General features: G+C 45.9%; 1 protein-coding gene across 2 annotated transcripts in view; it reads left to right on the forward strand.

The window, feature by feature from the left end:
• Positions 1-17,556, forward strand: part of INDH (INDH1(iron-sulfur protein required for NADH dehydrogenase)) — a 63,736-nt gene that overhangs the window by 29,681 nt on the left and 16,499 nt on the right. For both annotated transcript variants that reach the window (XM_087387222.1, XM_087387221.1), the window contains exons 6-7: positions 11,392-11,477; positions 11,665-11,790. In XM_087387222.1, coding sequence (XP_087243348.1) covers positions 11,392-11,477; positions 11,665-11,790 — 212 coding nt within the window. The remainder of the gene's footprint in view (positions 1-11,391; positions 11,478-11,664; positions 11,791-17,556) is intronic.

Here is a 17,556-nt window from a genome sequence, read left to right on the forward strand (position 1 = left end):
AATTCACAATCTTGGATCTCCCTAAAAAATCCTATCAAATCCTACTGGGACATCCTTGGTTACGAGAAGTATCAGCTCTTTATGACTGGGGAACTGATAGACTGACAATCCAGAATCGCGACACAGCAGTCAGGGTAAATGTGGGAATAGGAGCTATAAAACCAATTGTGCCTAGAGCGTTAGATGACACATCTTCAACGACAATCTCAAGCAAATAAGCTTACTTGCAACAGCATGCCATAGCGGGCGTTTCACAAAGCAATGTCAATAACTGGATACAAACATTGGCAACCATCGACAACTGCCATTCATTAGACCCCATCTTCTCACAGATAGATGCTAAGGCGCTACAGGTAGATCCTCCACTCACACATGAAGAACCAATCGATCTAGAGATGCCATTCTTTATGGTTGACCTCGAGTGGGATAATGAACCTCTTGAAGGTACCCATACTAATGATGACTCAGATTTTCCTTGGGACCTTGAAACTGAGGCTGAGAATGCTGAAATTGAAGATCAAATCTTTGATTTAGCTATTCTGCATGCCCTAATGGCAGTCCAGCTCCCAAAAGTTGAACCTCCAAAGTTGAATAACAGCAGAAGATCCCGCAAGAAAGCTGAAGGAGGAAATTGCAGAAAAGTTAAGGTTGAACACTTCAATGAATTTGAATGAGTCCAAACAAGGATCGTCGAATTGTACCTTGCAAAGCCAGCTCCCTCAAAATCAGAACCACGGCCTCTTGAATGGTCCCCTGAGGGACTGGAAGGAGTATGCGCAACAAATGAACCCTTACTTAGAAGCACCTTACCAGTGGAAAAGTTGCCCCACAGTTCCCAACGTAAGAAGTTTTGGAAATATATAGCCACATGTGTGGATGAAGCTCGATCAAGAGACTTTAGAAAAAGAAAGCAAAGAAGAGCTTAACAAATTGGTAAATGCAACTATGCCACCCAATGCACATGACACATGTCAGGCTAGTTCAACACCATCCGAGGCCGATCTTCAAGAAGTGCCGAATACTTCAAGAATTACACAAGTGGCAGTGTGCTAATAGCAATGCCAAGATCACAAGAGAATCTGAAGTTCAAGAAACCGATAGCATTAGAGAAACTCCAATCTTTGAGAGACTGGCAAAAACACGCATAATAAACCTCGCCCTTGAAGGGGAGGAAGAAAAACTGGTTTTCATTGGGAAACAGCTTCGATAAGAAGATGAAACCAAACTCCAAGCACTCCTAATGGAATACCGTGACTGCTTAGCATGGTCATACAAAGAGATGAAAGGAATTTCACAAGAAGTGGCAGTACACACGATACCTATAAGGGACGGTGCTCACCCTAAGGTATGTGGATCTTATTGCACAAATCGTAAGTATGGCACCATGGTTTATGACGAGCTGGAAAAACTCGTAGATGCTGGATTCATCTACGAGATAGAGCACAGTGATTGGGTTTCACCCATCGTCATTGTGCCTAAACGCAACAAGAAGCTCAGAATATGCGTAAACTTAAAAAATGTGAATGCCGCCACAATTAGAGATCACTATCCCCTACCCTTAACAGAAACAGTATTGGAAAAGGTGGCAGGCTTCGAAATATATAGCTTCTTGTATGGCTTCAGTGGCTATAACCAAGTGCAAATTGCTCCTAAAGACCAATCAAAAACAGCATTTGCTTCAGAATGGGATATTTTTGCACATATAGTCATGCCATTCGGCCTTTGTAATGCCTTGGCCACATTCCAACGAGTCATGTTTACAGCTTTCAAGTATTTCTAAATAAGTTTTTACAGGTGTTCTTGGATGATTTGTGCATCCATTCAAACAACAGAGACCACTTCAAATGTCTTGAAGCAGTACTAATCAAATGCAAGGAGTATGGCATCTCCCTAAATCTAAGAAAATGCCAGTTCATAGTCACCCATGGAGTTGTTTTGGGACACATCGTCTCTCAACATGGGATTGCAACTGACATGAACAAGATCAAAATCATCATGGAATTGCCTCCTACAAATTCCAAAGATGTACAGGTCTTTATGGGACATGCCGGCTATTATAGAAGATTTATATTACGGTATGCCATGATAGCTAGACCACTTTACAAATTATTAGTGGAATTCTTATGGACCGAAGAGTGCGACCAAGCCTTTGAGCTTTTAAAGTGGCGCCTAATCACAGTTCCCATCCTTATATCTCCCAATTGGGATATTGATTTTCATGTTCATACTGATGGATCCAAGTATGCAATTGGGAGTGTACTTTGTCAACGTGGTGAACATAAGAAAGACTACCCATTCTACTTCGCCAGTCGATAACTCAATGATGCAGAGATTAACTATACCACTACAGAAAGAGAAGCCCTAGCAATGGTGTATAGTGTAAAGAAATTTCGGCACTTTCTACTGACAAATGATTTTGTCTTCTATACCGACCATCAAGCATTGCTTTATCTTATGAACCGTCCGTGTATAACAGGAAGAATAACTAGATGGCTTCTCTTGCTTCAAGAATTCAACTTCAAAATAGTGGTCCGCAAAGGTGCCCAACACTACATTGCCGATCACATGTCTCGTGTCAAGTCGGGAGAAGAAGCCACTAGAGTAGAAGATGACTTACCAGATGCCACACTTTTTCAAATAGATGCTGTTCCAGAGTGGTGTGGAGATATCATTGGATGGCAGGAAGACCATCCCTTGAAATGAACGCAGTAGATGCCATAAAATTGATTCTAAAGGCTGCACCCTATCAACTCATTGCAGGATAACTGTACAAGATGGGCAAGGACCAAATATTAAGAAGGTGTGTAATGCCTCATGAGATCGTGCCAATCCTGAGTGAAGTCCATGAAGGCACTGCAGGAGGACACTTCCAAGGGGAAGCCACAACAAGCAAAGTTCTCCTCGTAGGCTACTGGTGGCCAACACTATGGGCAAATGCCTATGAATATGTAAAAGGCTGTGATGTATGCCAACGGACTACTAAACCACAACACAAAGACTTCAATCCATTAATAACAATTGTTGCACAAAAACCATTTGAAAAATGGAGGATTGACTATGTGGGTCCCATACATCCAGCAGCAAAAGGAACACAGACACGCTACATCATTGTGGCCACTGATTACTTTACAAAATGGACTGAAGCTCAAGCAGTCAGAAAGGCAGATGCCAGAAGCACAGCAAGATTCTTATATGAAAGATGATCACCCGATTCGGATGCCCTATTGAAATTGTGTTAAATAGAGGCACACATTTTGTCAAATAAGGTAATTCAAGAACTCGTCTGGTCACACCCTACTACCCCCAAGAAAACGGACAGGCCGAATCCACCAATAAAATAATATGCATTATGATCACCAAGGTAGTAGAACCACAACGTTCTGATCGGATAGAGAAATTGAATGCAGCCTTATGGGCATACAGAACCATACTCAAGGTCACTACAGGGAAGACACCTTTTCAATTGGTGTACGGCCTTGAAGTTGTGGTCCCACTAGAAAGTGTAATACCAAGTCTACGCATAGCAGTACAGGAACGCATGGGAGACCATGAATCCTTGAAAGAAAGACTCTATCAGTTGGAGAAGCATACTGAAACAAGACTAATCGCCTACTATGCCATGACAACAGAAAAGCGCAGAAGAAAGGCATGGTTTGACAGAAATCTTAAAGCTAAAGACATCAAGGAAGGCGACTTAGTCCTGTTATATAATGCCAAAGTACACAAGGGAAAACTGAAGTATCTAGGTCAAGGACCCTACCGAGTACGAAAGATGAATCCCATCGGAGCTGTGCTGCTAGAAACATTGGATGGAGTCCAATTCAACACAATAATAAACGGGATCTGACTGAAGCGCTACTACGTCAACACGCAAGCCATCCTCGATAAAAACGAAGATTTGGAAAACCAAGTCTTCTTTAGTTAGGATTAGATTGTATCACGAGCACTCACTTACATATGTACGTCTTCGCACATATAAGGGCTTAGAAGTGATGCTTGAGTTCTAGCTGTCCTATGAAAATCCCAGCAAGAAAAAAAGCATATAGTTAGTCCCTACCTAGCTACTAGGTCACGTGCACTCACACGCTTTCACTTAGATACATAGATGATTGCATGAATAATTATACCACACTTTCATTCCACACTTTCAAAGCATGTATAAAAATAAGATCTCCCATACACACACATAAAGGTCATACCGGCATGCCAACCAATCTAATGATCAATGGTACATCACATGCACATGGATGCAGGTTCAGAAAAGATGCCGCCACTAAAGAGGATGCGTAGAAAGAGCCCACTGCCTCAACCACGAGACCCCCTCCAGAGTTCGCAACCATCTACATCCTCTCAACCACGGCGACCACAGGCATTCGTGGTCCAGAGCGATAGCTCCGAAGAGAATTCAGTGCATGACCAAGAAGAACAAATGCCACTCCAGTCACCACCGACCTACACAGCCGTTGACAGGGCACAGTCACTGGAACTTGTTTGGCCACCCACATCGACTTATGCTCTTTTTCAGGAAGGAACATCTTACTTAGAGCAAAGGGGTCTAGGCAGTTTGCATGAGAGCCTAAAATCCTTGGAGGACAGTCCTACAATGACCACATACATCAAGGACTTTCTCCATTCTTACCACTCCAGCAATGCAAAGGTTGGCAAGTATGGTACAATGACTGTACATCAGAGCCCACTAAACATTATCCTCGATAGTACAGTCATTCAAAGGGCTTTCTCATTGCCAATACAAGGTGCCCAATACCCTACACGGCCTGCCGATGCAAAGTTTATCGAAGTACAGTCTCTCCTCACCAAGGGTACAATGTTCCATAGGGATGGCATATTGCTTCACACAATCCTTAACCATTGCCTGAAGGAAGCAGCACAATTCCTATCTACAATCCTGGGGGTTAAGTGCGGCAAGAATCGATCCTTTCCACTCCGCACATTTGTTTTATTGAGTAGGAAGCTAAAACAAGACTGGGTCCAGTACTTGGTCATCTTCTTTATAAAGAAACTAGATGGTTCTTCAGGCAAAAATGTAAAATTTCACACTTATTGGCTATAATCATTAAAAAAGAACTACAAGAAAGAGAAATGACTCTGTCCCAGTCACCAAAACCAATTGAGGAGTTGGACATACCCTTCTCACCAGTATAGGAGCCGTCACCAACTTCTCCTACTATCACATTTATAAGTGCAGTTGCCTTAGAAGAAATACCTATTCTAGAGGTCGGGATTGAGAAATTGTCCCACGAGATGCTACAGCTCGGTGTACAATTGCAACCAATCTATATCCAACAACAGCAGCAACCAGAGCCTGAGGCAAGATCAATACTAGAACTTGAGGAAAGATCGGCACCAGAGCCTGAGGCTACATCATCTCTAGAACTGCTTATCGACACCATGTCAGTTGATGAGCCACAAGGGGAGTTAGTGCTAGATCAACAGTATGACTATTGTACACAAGGGACTGAAATACCATTGGAACAACCTCCCTAAGTACTACAGAATCATCAAGAAGGCTACATGGGCACCACTTGTATCAGCAGTATCGCCAGACCTCATCACCATCTGTCATTCTCCAACATCAACCTAGCTAAATGATCCAAATGTTAGAACTATTCACTAGCTTGGCCAAGAAAGAATATGCAAGAGAATTGGACAGATAGACTGCAACAGAAATCGAAGACCAGAAGAAGTGCGCATGAACCAAGCTCTCCAAGCTCAAGAGAAGGCAGTGAGGGATGTGATCTCCAACCTTCACCAAAGTCAAACACAGCTGACAGCAGCAGTACAAGCAACGGCAATCCTACAGACCTACTATAACTCCTTGACATCCGCACATGCTCAACAGACGGAGGTAGTGGCACAAGCTCGACTCACTCTAATTCACAAAGAAGAAGAGCTCCAGTATTGCAAAGACAAGCTTGAAGACATGAAACATCTTTGGCAGTACGTGCCTTCAGCATTCACGAGCTTACAAGGGAATGCAGAATCTTAAAAGACCAACTTATTACCGCTCAAGAGGCCAGCACTTCACAAGCACGAGTCTTGGACCAATGGTCTAATACCATTGAAGACATTCCTCAACAGGCACTGAAGACATTCCTCAACAGTCAAAGGTCACCTTGCAAATGAGAAAGCTTAAGGAGGCATATACAACCATCTACCATCAATACAAAGAAAAAATGAATGAGATGCACTTCCAAAAAATATTCATCTCCAAGCTTGAACTCCAATTGCTAGTGCACAACAATGAGGCATTGGAAGACAACACCAATGAAGCCCCACTACAATGCACAATGGTGGTGTACCAAGAGCTTATGGCTGCTCTACAAGTGGAAGATCACCTCAACGCACGTGTGCTTATCCAATGGAAGCAACTCCAAATCAGGATCATATCTGCTCATCCAACAATCAAATGGGAACGTTTTATAGGGACTAAAACCCTGCGCATAATTTGCTAAGACTTGTCCGAAGATGAGAAAAATATCTTTTGTCTGTTTACACATGTCGGGTTTATAGCACTCAGTGCACAACGGTGGTGTACTAAGAGCTTATGGTTGCTCTACAAGTGGAAGATCACCTCAACGCACGCATGCTTATCCAATGAAAGCAACTCCAAATCAGGATCATATGTGCTCATCCAACAATCAAATGGGAATGTTCCATAGGGACTAAAACCCTGCGCATAATTTGCCAAGACTTGTCCGAAGATGAGAAAAATATCTTCTGTCTGTTTACACATGTCGGGTTTATAGCACTCAGGACGAATGCTTTCATTGCATACGTATGCCTTGTGGGTAGTCCTCCCCTCAGGGTTATTGCAGGTTTGCTGCCATTGCTACAAAGGCCATCACTATTATTTGTAAGGCACGACATAACCGACATCCCACTCATGCAGCTGATGATCTCATCGCACTAGCAAAAAGAAGTGTTGGAAGATGACAGGGCCTATCTCACATCCAACTTCCCATATCTAACCACTCTTTCTGCGAACATCATAACCTTACCCTTGCTGCTACCACCCTCTTAACCTTCCCCGAGCTCCATTCTAACATCTATTTCCTCCATCGTCTCTTTGCTCATGCCTCTCACCATTTTCAACTAACCCAACAGTCACAAACTTACGAGTCCCTCACAGCTAGCTTCTTCCCCTCCCTTGCTAATCCTACCCTTGAGGATTACCAAGCTACTCAAACCATTTACCCAGTTCTTCCCTCCCTCCCCTCTGCTCCCCCTTTTGGAACTAACACTCTTTCATATTTCTCCCCCATGTTCCCAGATTCTCTCCCTGTCCCGTCATCACCTCTGACACTACTTGTGCTCCCATCGGCAGAAAAGGACACAGTATTTGATTTTGAATATCAAGATCTAGATAATCCAATTCGTACTCCCATGCCAAGTTTCAATGATGGGTATGATTTTGATGAGATACCACTTCCCAGTAACACCATCAAGGAATTTTGGAGCAAATATCCTGATATGAAAACTCGAGGTGGATGGACCCTGGATAACTTTCCTACCAACCTTCGTCAGCGTCAAATTAGTGAAGGTTGGATTAGCAAGTTGGATCCACAACTTGATTGGCGCCGTCCCAAGCTCTTTGATGTAATCTTCTTGAAGGAGTACCTACGTGCACCTTCATGTCTCAAGACCCATCCCAAGTTCTATGCAGTTCCACGGCGTAAAAAATGGGAAGCCAACATACACACTTTGGATGAAGATCGAACCATTAATTGACCAATGATCGAAGCATACTCTGGTGTAGAATGGAATATATAAGGCACAATGGTCCAAGCACTTTAGTAGCATGAGCAAATAATGCGCGGCAACATTAATCACTTCCTTCGCCTAAGTGCTATATTCTGTAAAACATTGAAATTCATTCTGGAGGTCCCATGTAACCTTGATTTCCATTTGCCTCCACTCAGTTTCAATCCCAATGAACAGGTTGATGCTCAGATTACAAGCCGACTCTATCAAAGAGTGATCTTCTTAGAAGCACGCGTTCGAGTAAATGGTGGATACATGCTACCTGAAAACTGAGTAAAAATTGTATGGTGCTAAAGATTTACAGTAAGATCGACTGGCACGACACAAGTTCCACAGCCACTGGACTAAGGGCATGGCAACCCAAGTACGTGCTCGCAATAAAATGGATCCGGGAGTATGTTGTCTCTATGCCAACATGGACTTAGGTAGAACATAATGTGTGTGTAGAGTAGCGGCAAAGCTCCGCTTGTACTTGCATAAGGCTAGAAATAATCCCTCTTAGAAATCCAACTTGCATGTTCTACATGCGAGTTCTACATGCAAGTTCTACATACGATTCCTACATGCAAGTTCTACATGCGAGTTCTACATGCAAGTTCTACATACGATTCCTACATGCGAGTTTTACATGCGAGTTCCACATGCAACTCCTACATGCCACTCCTACATGCGAGTTCTACATGCGACTTCTACATGCAACTCTTATATACAACTCCTACATGCAACTTCTATATGCAAGTTCTATATGTAGAGAGAGAATGTCTTATAATTCCTACATGCAGAGAGAGAAGCTCTCCAACTTGTATAAATACCCCATAATGGAATGAAGTCCATACTCTTTGGGACATTGTGTTGAGTTCTACTTTGGTATTCCAAGCAATTGTCTCAAGTGTCCATGCTTCCTTGCACTCCGTCCAAAAGCATGTCCTAACCTTGCAACTTCTTCTTCCTTCTCCTCCAACCTTGCAATCCATTCTCTCCCGCTCCTCCTTACTCTTCCTTCTCCCTCCTCTCTCCTCTCTTCTCTCTCTTCTTTCCCCCATGCTCTTACACCTTCTTCCTCTCCTACTCCTATGCTCCCCCAAAACCTTTAGTTCCTCAGCCCTTAACCTCCATGATCTACAAGGGAGACGAGTTCTCCACCATGTGCTCTACACTAAACCTTGTAACCTCTTCTAAACTCTGAAATCTCCTTCTAAACTCTGGAACCTCCTTCTAAACCTTGGACCTTCTTCTAAACCTTGGAACTCCTTCTAACCCTCGAACCTCCTCCTAACCCTTAAACTCCTACTAAACCCTGCAACCTCCAATGAAGACGAAAGCCTTCATTACCTCAATTATGATGATACACGTTCCTTTTACACATGCATGCACTATGTTTACTTACCACACCTAAGCCTACGTCTCTCACTGGAACACGACTCGAGGTCCTAAGCTACACGTATACTACAAACGACAACCCCTATATATCTGTAGGTGACAAAAGGCCTCGGAACCCTACATACTGAGAATACCCTGCTCTTACCTCGAAAGCCGTGGGAAAGAGCCAACACTTGCTGTCTACATCCTCCAGTTTTAGTTGTGTCGTTTGCTTTTTTTTTTTTGGTCGTCTTTCTTGGCTTTGTCCCCCTTGGACTGATTTTTTTTTGGGGTGCAGGTCTTAGTGTCCGACTGGGAGCGGGAGCACCGGCTCCCCCCCCATGATGAAAAAGCTGAAAAAACAGCTCATTTGGGTGGTTTGTATATCTCACATGCATAGGCCCCTGTGCTAGATCTCTCATGAGTGATTGAAGCTGCACTTGATCTTGGTTGTGGTTGCAACGGAAGTATTGGTGTATCTATAGCATATCCAAGATCTGTCACAGTTGACCTCTTCCCCACTCATTAGGTGTACCAATGGACGTTGTCATACAGCCTGGCACTGTGATTCTACGAGCACAATACCTTGGATACAATGCTAGCTCATAGGCCCTGTAAATTTCTTGCTTGAAAAGGCAATGGTATTTGTTGTGGATGTCATAGCAGCCAATAGCATGTACTCATATATCCCCACGTCCTAGTAGCATTTACTCAATTAGACATAGTCACTAGGGAATGAGAATGTTTTGGGAAGGGAGAATGGGAACAAGAACACCATGTCATATGACACCATCAATTTACATGGAGCTATACTAAAATATGGAAAGAAAATCACTTTTAGGAGCTCTAAACTTTCCATTTCAGCTTATAATTTAAAGATAACTTAGAAGGGGAGAGAACGGGAAGAAGACGTTGAGAGAAGAGGGGAAGAGTGGAGAGAGAAGGGGTCTGAGAGAAGAAGGGGTCTGAGAGAAGGGGGTTGAAGCTTGAGAGAAAGGGGAGAGAGTGGAGAGAAAAGGGCTTCGAGAGAAGGGGGCTGAAGCTTGAGAGAAGGGGGAGAGAGTGGAGAGAAGGGGCTGAGAGCAAGGGGGAGGGCTGAGAGTGGAGAGAGCAGAGAGGAGGGGGCTGAGAGAAGGGGGAGAGAATGACAAGTGGAGGCGCGAGAGAAGGGGCTGAGAAAGCTTAGAAGGGGGCTGAGTGGATAGGAGAGGGCTGAGAGGTAGAATAGGTGCTGGAGGGTAGTGTAGGATCAGGAGCACACAGAAATAGAAGACCTGAACGGCAGTTTTACTAGGCCCACACAATGCATCATACTGGAACACTCGTTTGCAAGCTGGAAAGCGTTCTGCGCAAGGGAGGACATGTTCCTCTTGCGTTCCGCCTCTGCTGGACGTTTCGGACGCGTTCCTGTCCCCCTTCTTTCACGGAACGCCATTCCCTAGTAACTATGACTTAGTAGCATGTACTCGTTTGTCCCCACCTCAGTTGCATGTACTCCTATGTCCCCACCTCCCACATGTCACACAAGGTAGAGTCTCAACTCATGGTTTTGTTGTGTGGCCTCAACCTCTTGCAGTGTCTCCATGTGAAATTGATGGGATGATGCGGAATCAACCCCTAGCCATCTATATGGTGTGTGATAGGTGGATTGGTATGCAATCCATTTTTGGAATAAGCCATCCTTAGGCAATTGCATGAAATGGTGTCTAAAGCTAAACTCTTGTATCGTTTTCAAAACCTTTAATTATTGATACTTTTTCGCGAGGGGGGGGGGGGCGGGGGGAGGAGGTTTTCTCTGCATGATACCCCCCCTCTGTTTGCAGAAACCCTGGCATAGTCATCATCCTTACCACAGATCTTCTACAAGAATTTAGTGTCTGGACTTAACATCTGCAAAATTGAAGCTCTCTGATGCTGGTTTTAACTACAGAACTGTTTTTTTTGCAGCCATTTCGGCTAGTATTAGTTCAGTTAGAGGACATATTTGTGTGCAGTCACAATCTCTGAAAAATGAGTGTGACAACGTGTTTCAACCACAGTCTCCTGTTGAGCAAATTACGGATATTATGCCATCATTCACATGTATTGTCCTTAAGATATTTCTCATGATTTTCTCATGATTTACTGTGTTCAGGCTTTGCACATTAAGATGTCTTTTAAAGGGAAAGTCTCATTTCTTAACTCATGGGAAGTGTTCTCAACAAAGTAGGAGTCGAATGAAGTTGTGTGCTGAGTATATGCTGATTTCAGGGGCTGTGATTGTTTCAACACCACAAGATATTGCCCTTATAGATGCACGCCGAGGTGCAAACATGTTTGAGAAAGTTCGTGTTCCTGTGAGTTAGTTTTTCATAAAACCTTTTTGCTTTCGTCTAGACATTTTAAGTATTTGTTTATAAATAGGTTGAGCTTTTATCCGTGTAGATGCTGCCTGATGATCTTCATTAGAGAATATAGGACTGGTGTTGCATGCTAGGAAAAGAGGGTGAAGGCACTAGCAAGGTGTATTGTGGTTCTTTTCAGATACTTGGTCTTATAGAGAACATGAGCTATTTTAAATGCCCGCAATGTGGAGCCCAGTCCAATATCTTTGGATGCGGAGGAGTCGTTGCAACTGCAAAAGAGATGAACTTCGATTTACTTGGCGAGGTAAATGCCCCTCTTCTTTTGGCTGGAGAGCTTTGGGATCTGGAGTATTGTTTTTTGCACTTTCTGGAAGAATAAGAGAGTACAAAATGATTATTTTATCATTTCTTATTCATTTGTGAGAGAAAGATAAGGATAGCCATTTTCTCCATCCAAATTCGTGTGTGTCAAACTTGGAAGTCTTTTCCTCATGATCTTGCCTTGTATAGTATCTTTGTGCTTGTTATTGAGAATATTCCATAGCAAAGGCTTTCGTACTAGAAAGAGGATCTGAGTTACTAATGTGTCATCTCATAGAACCTCTTGCATAAATTCCTATCATATGCCTTGTAAAGCTTGGATAACCTGTGTCTAGCAAAGGATTGAATTTGTGTTATTAAAACCAATGGGTTAAGTATTTGAATGAACCCAAACAGGAACAAACGGAAAAACAGGTCATTAAGCCTTTTGGTCAAGTATAAAAATTAAAAATCATGAGATGGCTAAGCACCGTAAGTGCTTCTCTGTTGCAGCAGGATCACCTTTGGTGTGTTAATATTACTGTAGGCAAAGCCTCGATTTCTCTGCCTGGGGTAAGTTTTTAGAGATTCTGCTGCAAAGTTTTGGTTGTCGAGTTTGCAGCATGCAGTTGGCAGTTTCTTTTTTTGGTACTAGCACCAGCTTGGCATCCAGAATTTTAGCTCTGAGGAGGTGTGCAATGCTGGTGTGGGCAGGTTTTGGCTTCTTTAAGCTGTTCGAGGTCTTTTGATGTAGTGCAGGCAATCTGCTTAATTAGGGTACAGATGCCAGTTGAACCATGATTGAGCTATGCCTTCTTGGGCATGAACTAAATTTGAATAAATATATCTTGAGGATGAATTACAATGTACATCCAGAATGTGGACGGAAACTCAGTACAAAGACTCGTATAAATGGATGCTCAAGTATGCATTGATGTGTGGAGATGTATGTGAGAGAACATTTCTTTATATTATGGTCTATCTCCACTGATGGGTGCTGATGACATCGGTGGGGATGTCATAGTAGCTAGTTCTGTTACGCTCAAGTCGAGGTAACATGACCTCGGAAGGGTCAGTTGACATTTTCCTTTAAAGGATCAATGTTTGTATTATATTTGTTGGGACTTCATGTAAATGATAAAAAAGGATTAAAGGTCAAGGTCCTTGGTGAGGGTGACATGGCACTAGACTAGGTGGATCGAAGGCTAAGGGACCTAAATGCATTAAATGTGCCTAGGGGCAAATGGTTTTAATGATATCCCAAGAGAGGGGTAAATGATGCATTAAGGAGGGACCCTAGAAAGAAGACATGTGGCATACTAGATCCATCTAGGGAATTTTGGGGCTTGGTGGAATTTAGCAGGCAGGAGCTTCACGTAACAGTTGATTTTGCTGAGAGCTTGCTACCACCGAGGTTGGCTGGGAGGAAAATTGAGGTGCCTATGCCCGTGAATCAAGAATCAGTTAGGAGCAAACAGATTAGAGTGTGTCAAGTTCCTTCTGTGCTTGATGGTCTAAGCCCCTTGGTACCCCTTGTGGGTTGGTTGATTAATGGGTATTGGAGGCTCCTTGAGGCGTTGGACGACATGTGGATTTGTGGCAATCCAATCCCATAAGCAAATGTGAGGGATTGGATGCCTTGCATATAATAGGGGATTTCCCTCTCTCTCTCATCCCTCCCGGGACCTTTTTGGGGGGAGAGAGAGAGCTGCATGGCTATGGGGTGGGGATGGGGACCCCCGCACCCAGCGCACCCCCGTCTATCATGTGGTGCTCTTTGGGGAGCCTACAGTGGTATCAGATCAGGTTTCGACGGTGTTTGGCATCTAGTCTCGCGGGTTGTGGCAACCCATGCAGATTGGCTGGCCGAACTAACTACATGTGGAGGTGTCGCGATCCGTGTGGCAACTTTTAAGTGCGACTCATCGTGGAGGGCCGTGATTCGGGGTGGATTTTGGAGTGCGGCGATTTCTCGATGGCGGCTCGCATGGTTTGGTGGTGATGTGTCTTTGGTTTGTCGTGTCCCCTGGTTTGTTGGTTGGGTTGGCCTTTGGTTTGGTCAGGCTCACCTTTCAAGGTGCTTGGCCCACGGGCGGTGTTGGAATATGGGCCTAAGCCCCTTGGTACCCCCTTGTGGCTTGGTTGATTACTGGGTATTGGAGGCTCCTTGAGGCATTGGACGACAAGTGGATTTGTAGCATCCAATCCCCTAAGCCAATGTGAGGGATTGGATGCCTTGCATATAATAGGGGATTTCTTCTCTCTTTCTCTCTCTCTCTCTCATCCCTCCCGAGACCTTTTTGGGGGGAGAGAGAGAGCTGTGTGGCTATGGGGTGGGGATTGGGACCCCACAGCCCGTCTGCCATGTGGCACCCTTCTGGTGGCCTACAATTTTCAGAGGTTGAGTTTGAGCATGTTCCTATATGTGTGTGTGTGTGTGTACATATATACATACATACATATAAATACACACACACACTTTTTTTTTTGGTAAAATCCAGTGTAAACACACACACACAGACACACACACACACACACACACACAACTTGTTTTCTTGTAAAAGAAACTTTTAATTAAGAAAAATGTACATTCATAGGTGTCCCAAAGTGGAACAGCTACTACTCAAGACTAAAAACACTGATAGAACACTTCCAATTGAGCGAGAGGAAGGTCTCCAAGAAAATGCGCATCCTAGAGAGATCAAAGCAAGGGTGAATGAAAGACATCAATGGAACAATGCCCAACAGTCGAATGTTACGGGCAAGATTGATAGACCATAGAGCCCAAAAGCGACACTACCAAAAGTTGTGCAACCAGGATTGGAACTGCTGCTGCTCCCCGCTGCTCCTGCTCCCCTCTCCTCGCTCCTTGCTGCTCCCCCGCTCACTGTTGCTCCCCCGCTCCCTGCTGTTCCTCCTATCCTCGCTGCCCCCTCCCTGCTGCTGCTGCTTCTCTCCCCGCTCTCTGCTGCCTCTCTCCCCGTCTGCTGCTTGCCCCCTCCCTTCCCTCTTCGCTGCCCTCCTACCTGCCTTTTCCCCCGCACTGCCCCCTCCCCCGCACTGCCCTCTCCCACGCACTCCCCCCTCTCCCGCGCTGCAGCCTCCCCCCCCTGCGCTGCAGCCTCTTCTCCCCGCTGCTTGCCCCCTCCCTTCCCTCCTCGCTGCCCCTCCTTCCCCTGCGCTGCAGCCTCCTCCCCCTGCGCTGCTGCTCCCCCCCCTCCCCCGCGCTGCAGCCTCCCCCCCCTGCGCTGCAGCCCCTTCCCCCTGCGCTGCCCCCTCCCCTGCGCTGCAGCCTCCTCCCCCTGCGCTGCTGCTCCCCCCCCGCACCCGCTGCTGCTCTCCCCCAGCTGCAGCCTGCTGCTCCCCCCCCCCGCTCCTGCTGCTGCTTTCCCCCCCCTCTCCTTCCCCTCTTCTCTACTCCTCTTCTCCCCCTCTCCTCCACTCCTCCTCTCCCCTTTCTTCCCCTCCTCTTCCCTCCTTCCTTCTTCATCACCCTATCCTTCTTCTGGATTACCCCTATAGGGGTCTCCTGGGGTTCAGGAAAGCGGACGGAGTTTTAATTTTTGTGTTTGAATCGGCCAACACACCTCGATTAACGAATGGGTTCCCATTCAGTCAATCTGTCTCCGCTTACACCGGCCGCGAGAACCGTCACTTTCTCAAAAGACGAGCTACAGCAGTTGCAAAAGGATTTCGAACATGAGTGTTCCACGACTCTCTTCGCACGCATTCATGGCTCATACCCCTCCAGGTTACAAGCTAGAGATTGGATGCTGTCGGCGCTTCCACAGGACCTCGCCCCCCACCTCAAGGATGTTCGTTTGTTGGGACGGGGTTTCTTTCAGGTGTGCCTAGATTCCCCGGAGGTCACGCGAGACCTGCTACAGGCCGGGTTTCTGCTTCTAGGCTACAGGAGGATCTTTTTGTTTCCTTTCCAACTGGGATTTGACCCAGTTGAAGAGGACAAGCAGGGAGTCTCTGTTTTCATCAGGTTCTCTGGTCTTCCCTCAGTTTATCACCGGCTTCTTTCAGTTATTGGCGAGAGGTTTGGCGTGGTGGCAGAGATCCCCCCCTCTCCCTGGCGAGCCCTCCTCGGCTGCTGAGGCGGTCAGGATGGACGGGGTTCCCAGGGTTAGGGTCATTGTCTAGGATCCCAATATTTCAGATGACCACATCATGCTACAGCGACCCGATGGGTCTTTCTTCCGCCAGAGATTTGAGGTTGCAGGTCGGCAGGACCAGTGCAGGATTTGCAGATCCTCGGGGTATTTCGCCAGAGATTGCCCAAAGAAGAAAAAGAGGCCCTCAAAGCAACCAGCTCGTACTAGCCTACGACAGAGAGCTGGAGCAAGACATAACGCTCCACAGACACGACCTCAGACACGGGCTCCCCCCTCTCCTAGGGCTACTCGAGTCCCTTCGGCACCCCGAGCCACCTCTGGCCCACGGTGGGCTCCGGTCGCGGCTAGGCCCTCTACTCTAGTTCACTCCTCCACCTCTTCGGAGGCTACCCCCTTGGAGCCTCAGGAGGAGACTACTGTTCAGGAGCCTTGTTCGTCTCCACCATTGGATCAGGCTGTACCTTCCTCAGCAGCGCAGGTTGTTGGCACCTCGTCTGCTCCACCTTTTGATCAGGATCTAGTACAGGTGCCTCCCTCTTTGGATAGAGGGAAGGGGGTTTTACATTCTCTTCTTGCTTCGGTAGGAATCCTTCGTACCCCCTCCCCAGGACTGGCTCAGCGGAACTCTTTTTCCGCTTTGGAGGACCTCTCTAGCCTCCCAGATGGTGATTTTGTACCCTCTACTTTTGGAGAGCCAGTTATCGGCTTCCCTGTTGAGAGATCCTTCTCTCTCTCACCTGTGGACTTTCCGCCCCTCGGACCTCGTGTGTATGGCAGGAGGTTTGCTCCGGAAGGGGCTTCTGTTTTCGCCACCAGGTCGGGTAAGGTATTTCAACCCACTTCCTCCCGCCGATGAGGATAGCCAGTTGGAATATACAGGGATTGGGCGGCATCCCTCATTGCCGTCGCAGACAGCTGATCAGGAATCAGCTCCATCCAGGTGTTTCAGGTGGTTCCCTAGACATTCTTTTTCTTCAGGAACACAAATTGGATATCAGAGATTGCTCCAAGTCAGGTAAGCTGCTCTCAGGCCGAACTTTTTGGCTTCCTGCCTTGGGAACCAGAGGAGGTACATGCATTTCAGTTTCAGACTCTGTTCTCCCTCTGGTCATTGGACACGGTACCATAACCCCCTCCAAGGCCCAGTGGGTTTTACTTCTGATTGATGGACGTAAGGTTGGTTTCCTCAACCTTTATGCTCCGAACAACAGAGGGGACCGTGTTTTGTTTTGGAAAGAGTTGCTCTCGTGGGCTGACATAGCGGATTCATGGATTATTGGAGGTGACTTCAACATGGTTGAGGCACCTTCGGATAAGAAAGGGGGCAGAGAAGGTGGTATCCACTCCCTTGAGAGAGCAGCCTGGGATGCCTTCTTGTTCAGGTTCAGTGGCAGACATGTTTGGTCAGATGATGCATTTCTTGTTCAGTCTCAGTCACTTTTGTTTTCATGGTCGAACCATAGGATGCAGATGCCTATCCATGCTCGGATTGATAGATTCTATGTGGGTGATTGGGCTCTTGATAGAGGGGGGACAGTTTGCATTGCGCCCGGTGTTTCCACTTCAGACCATTTTCCGGTAATTTTGTCCATTTCAGAGCCTCATCTGAGAGGATGGTCTCACAGTATCAGGATCCCAGACGCATTATA

Source organism: Dipteris shenzhenensis, chromosome 16 (assembly GCF_047967505.1).
Source record: "Dipteris shenzhenensis isolate YYH24624 ecotype China chromosome 16, Dip_SZ_1.0, whole genome shotgun sequence".
Taxonomy (NCBI): domain Eukaryota; kingdom Viridiplantae; phylum Streptophyta; class Polypodiopsida; order Gleicheniales; family Dipteridaceae; genus Dipteris; species Dipteris shenzhenensis.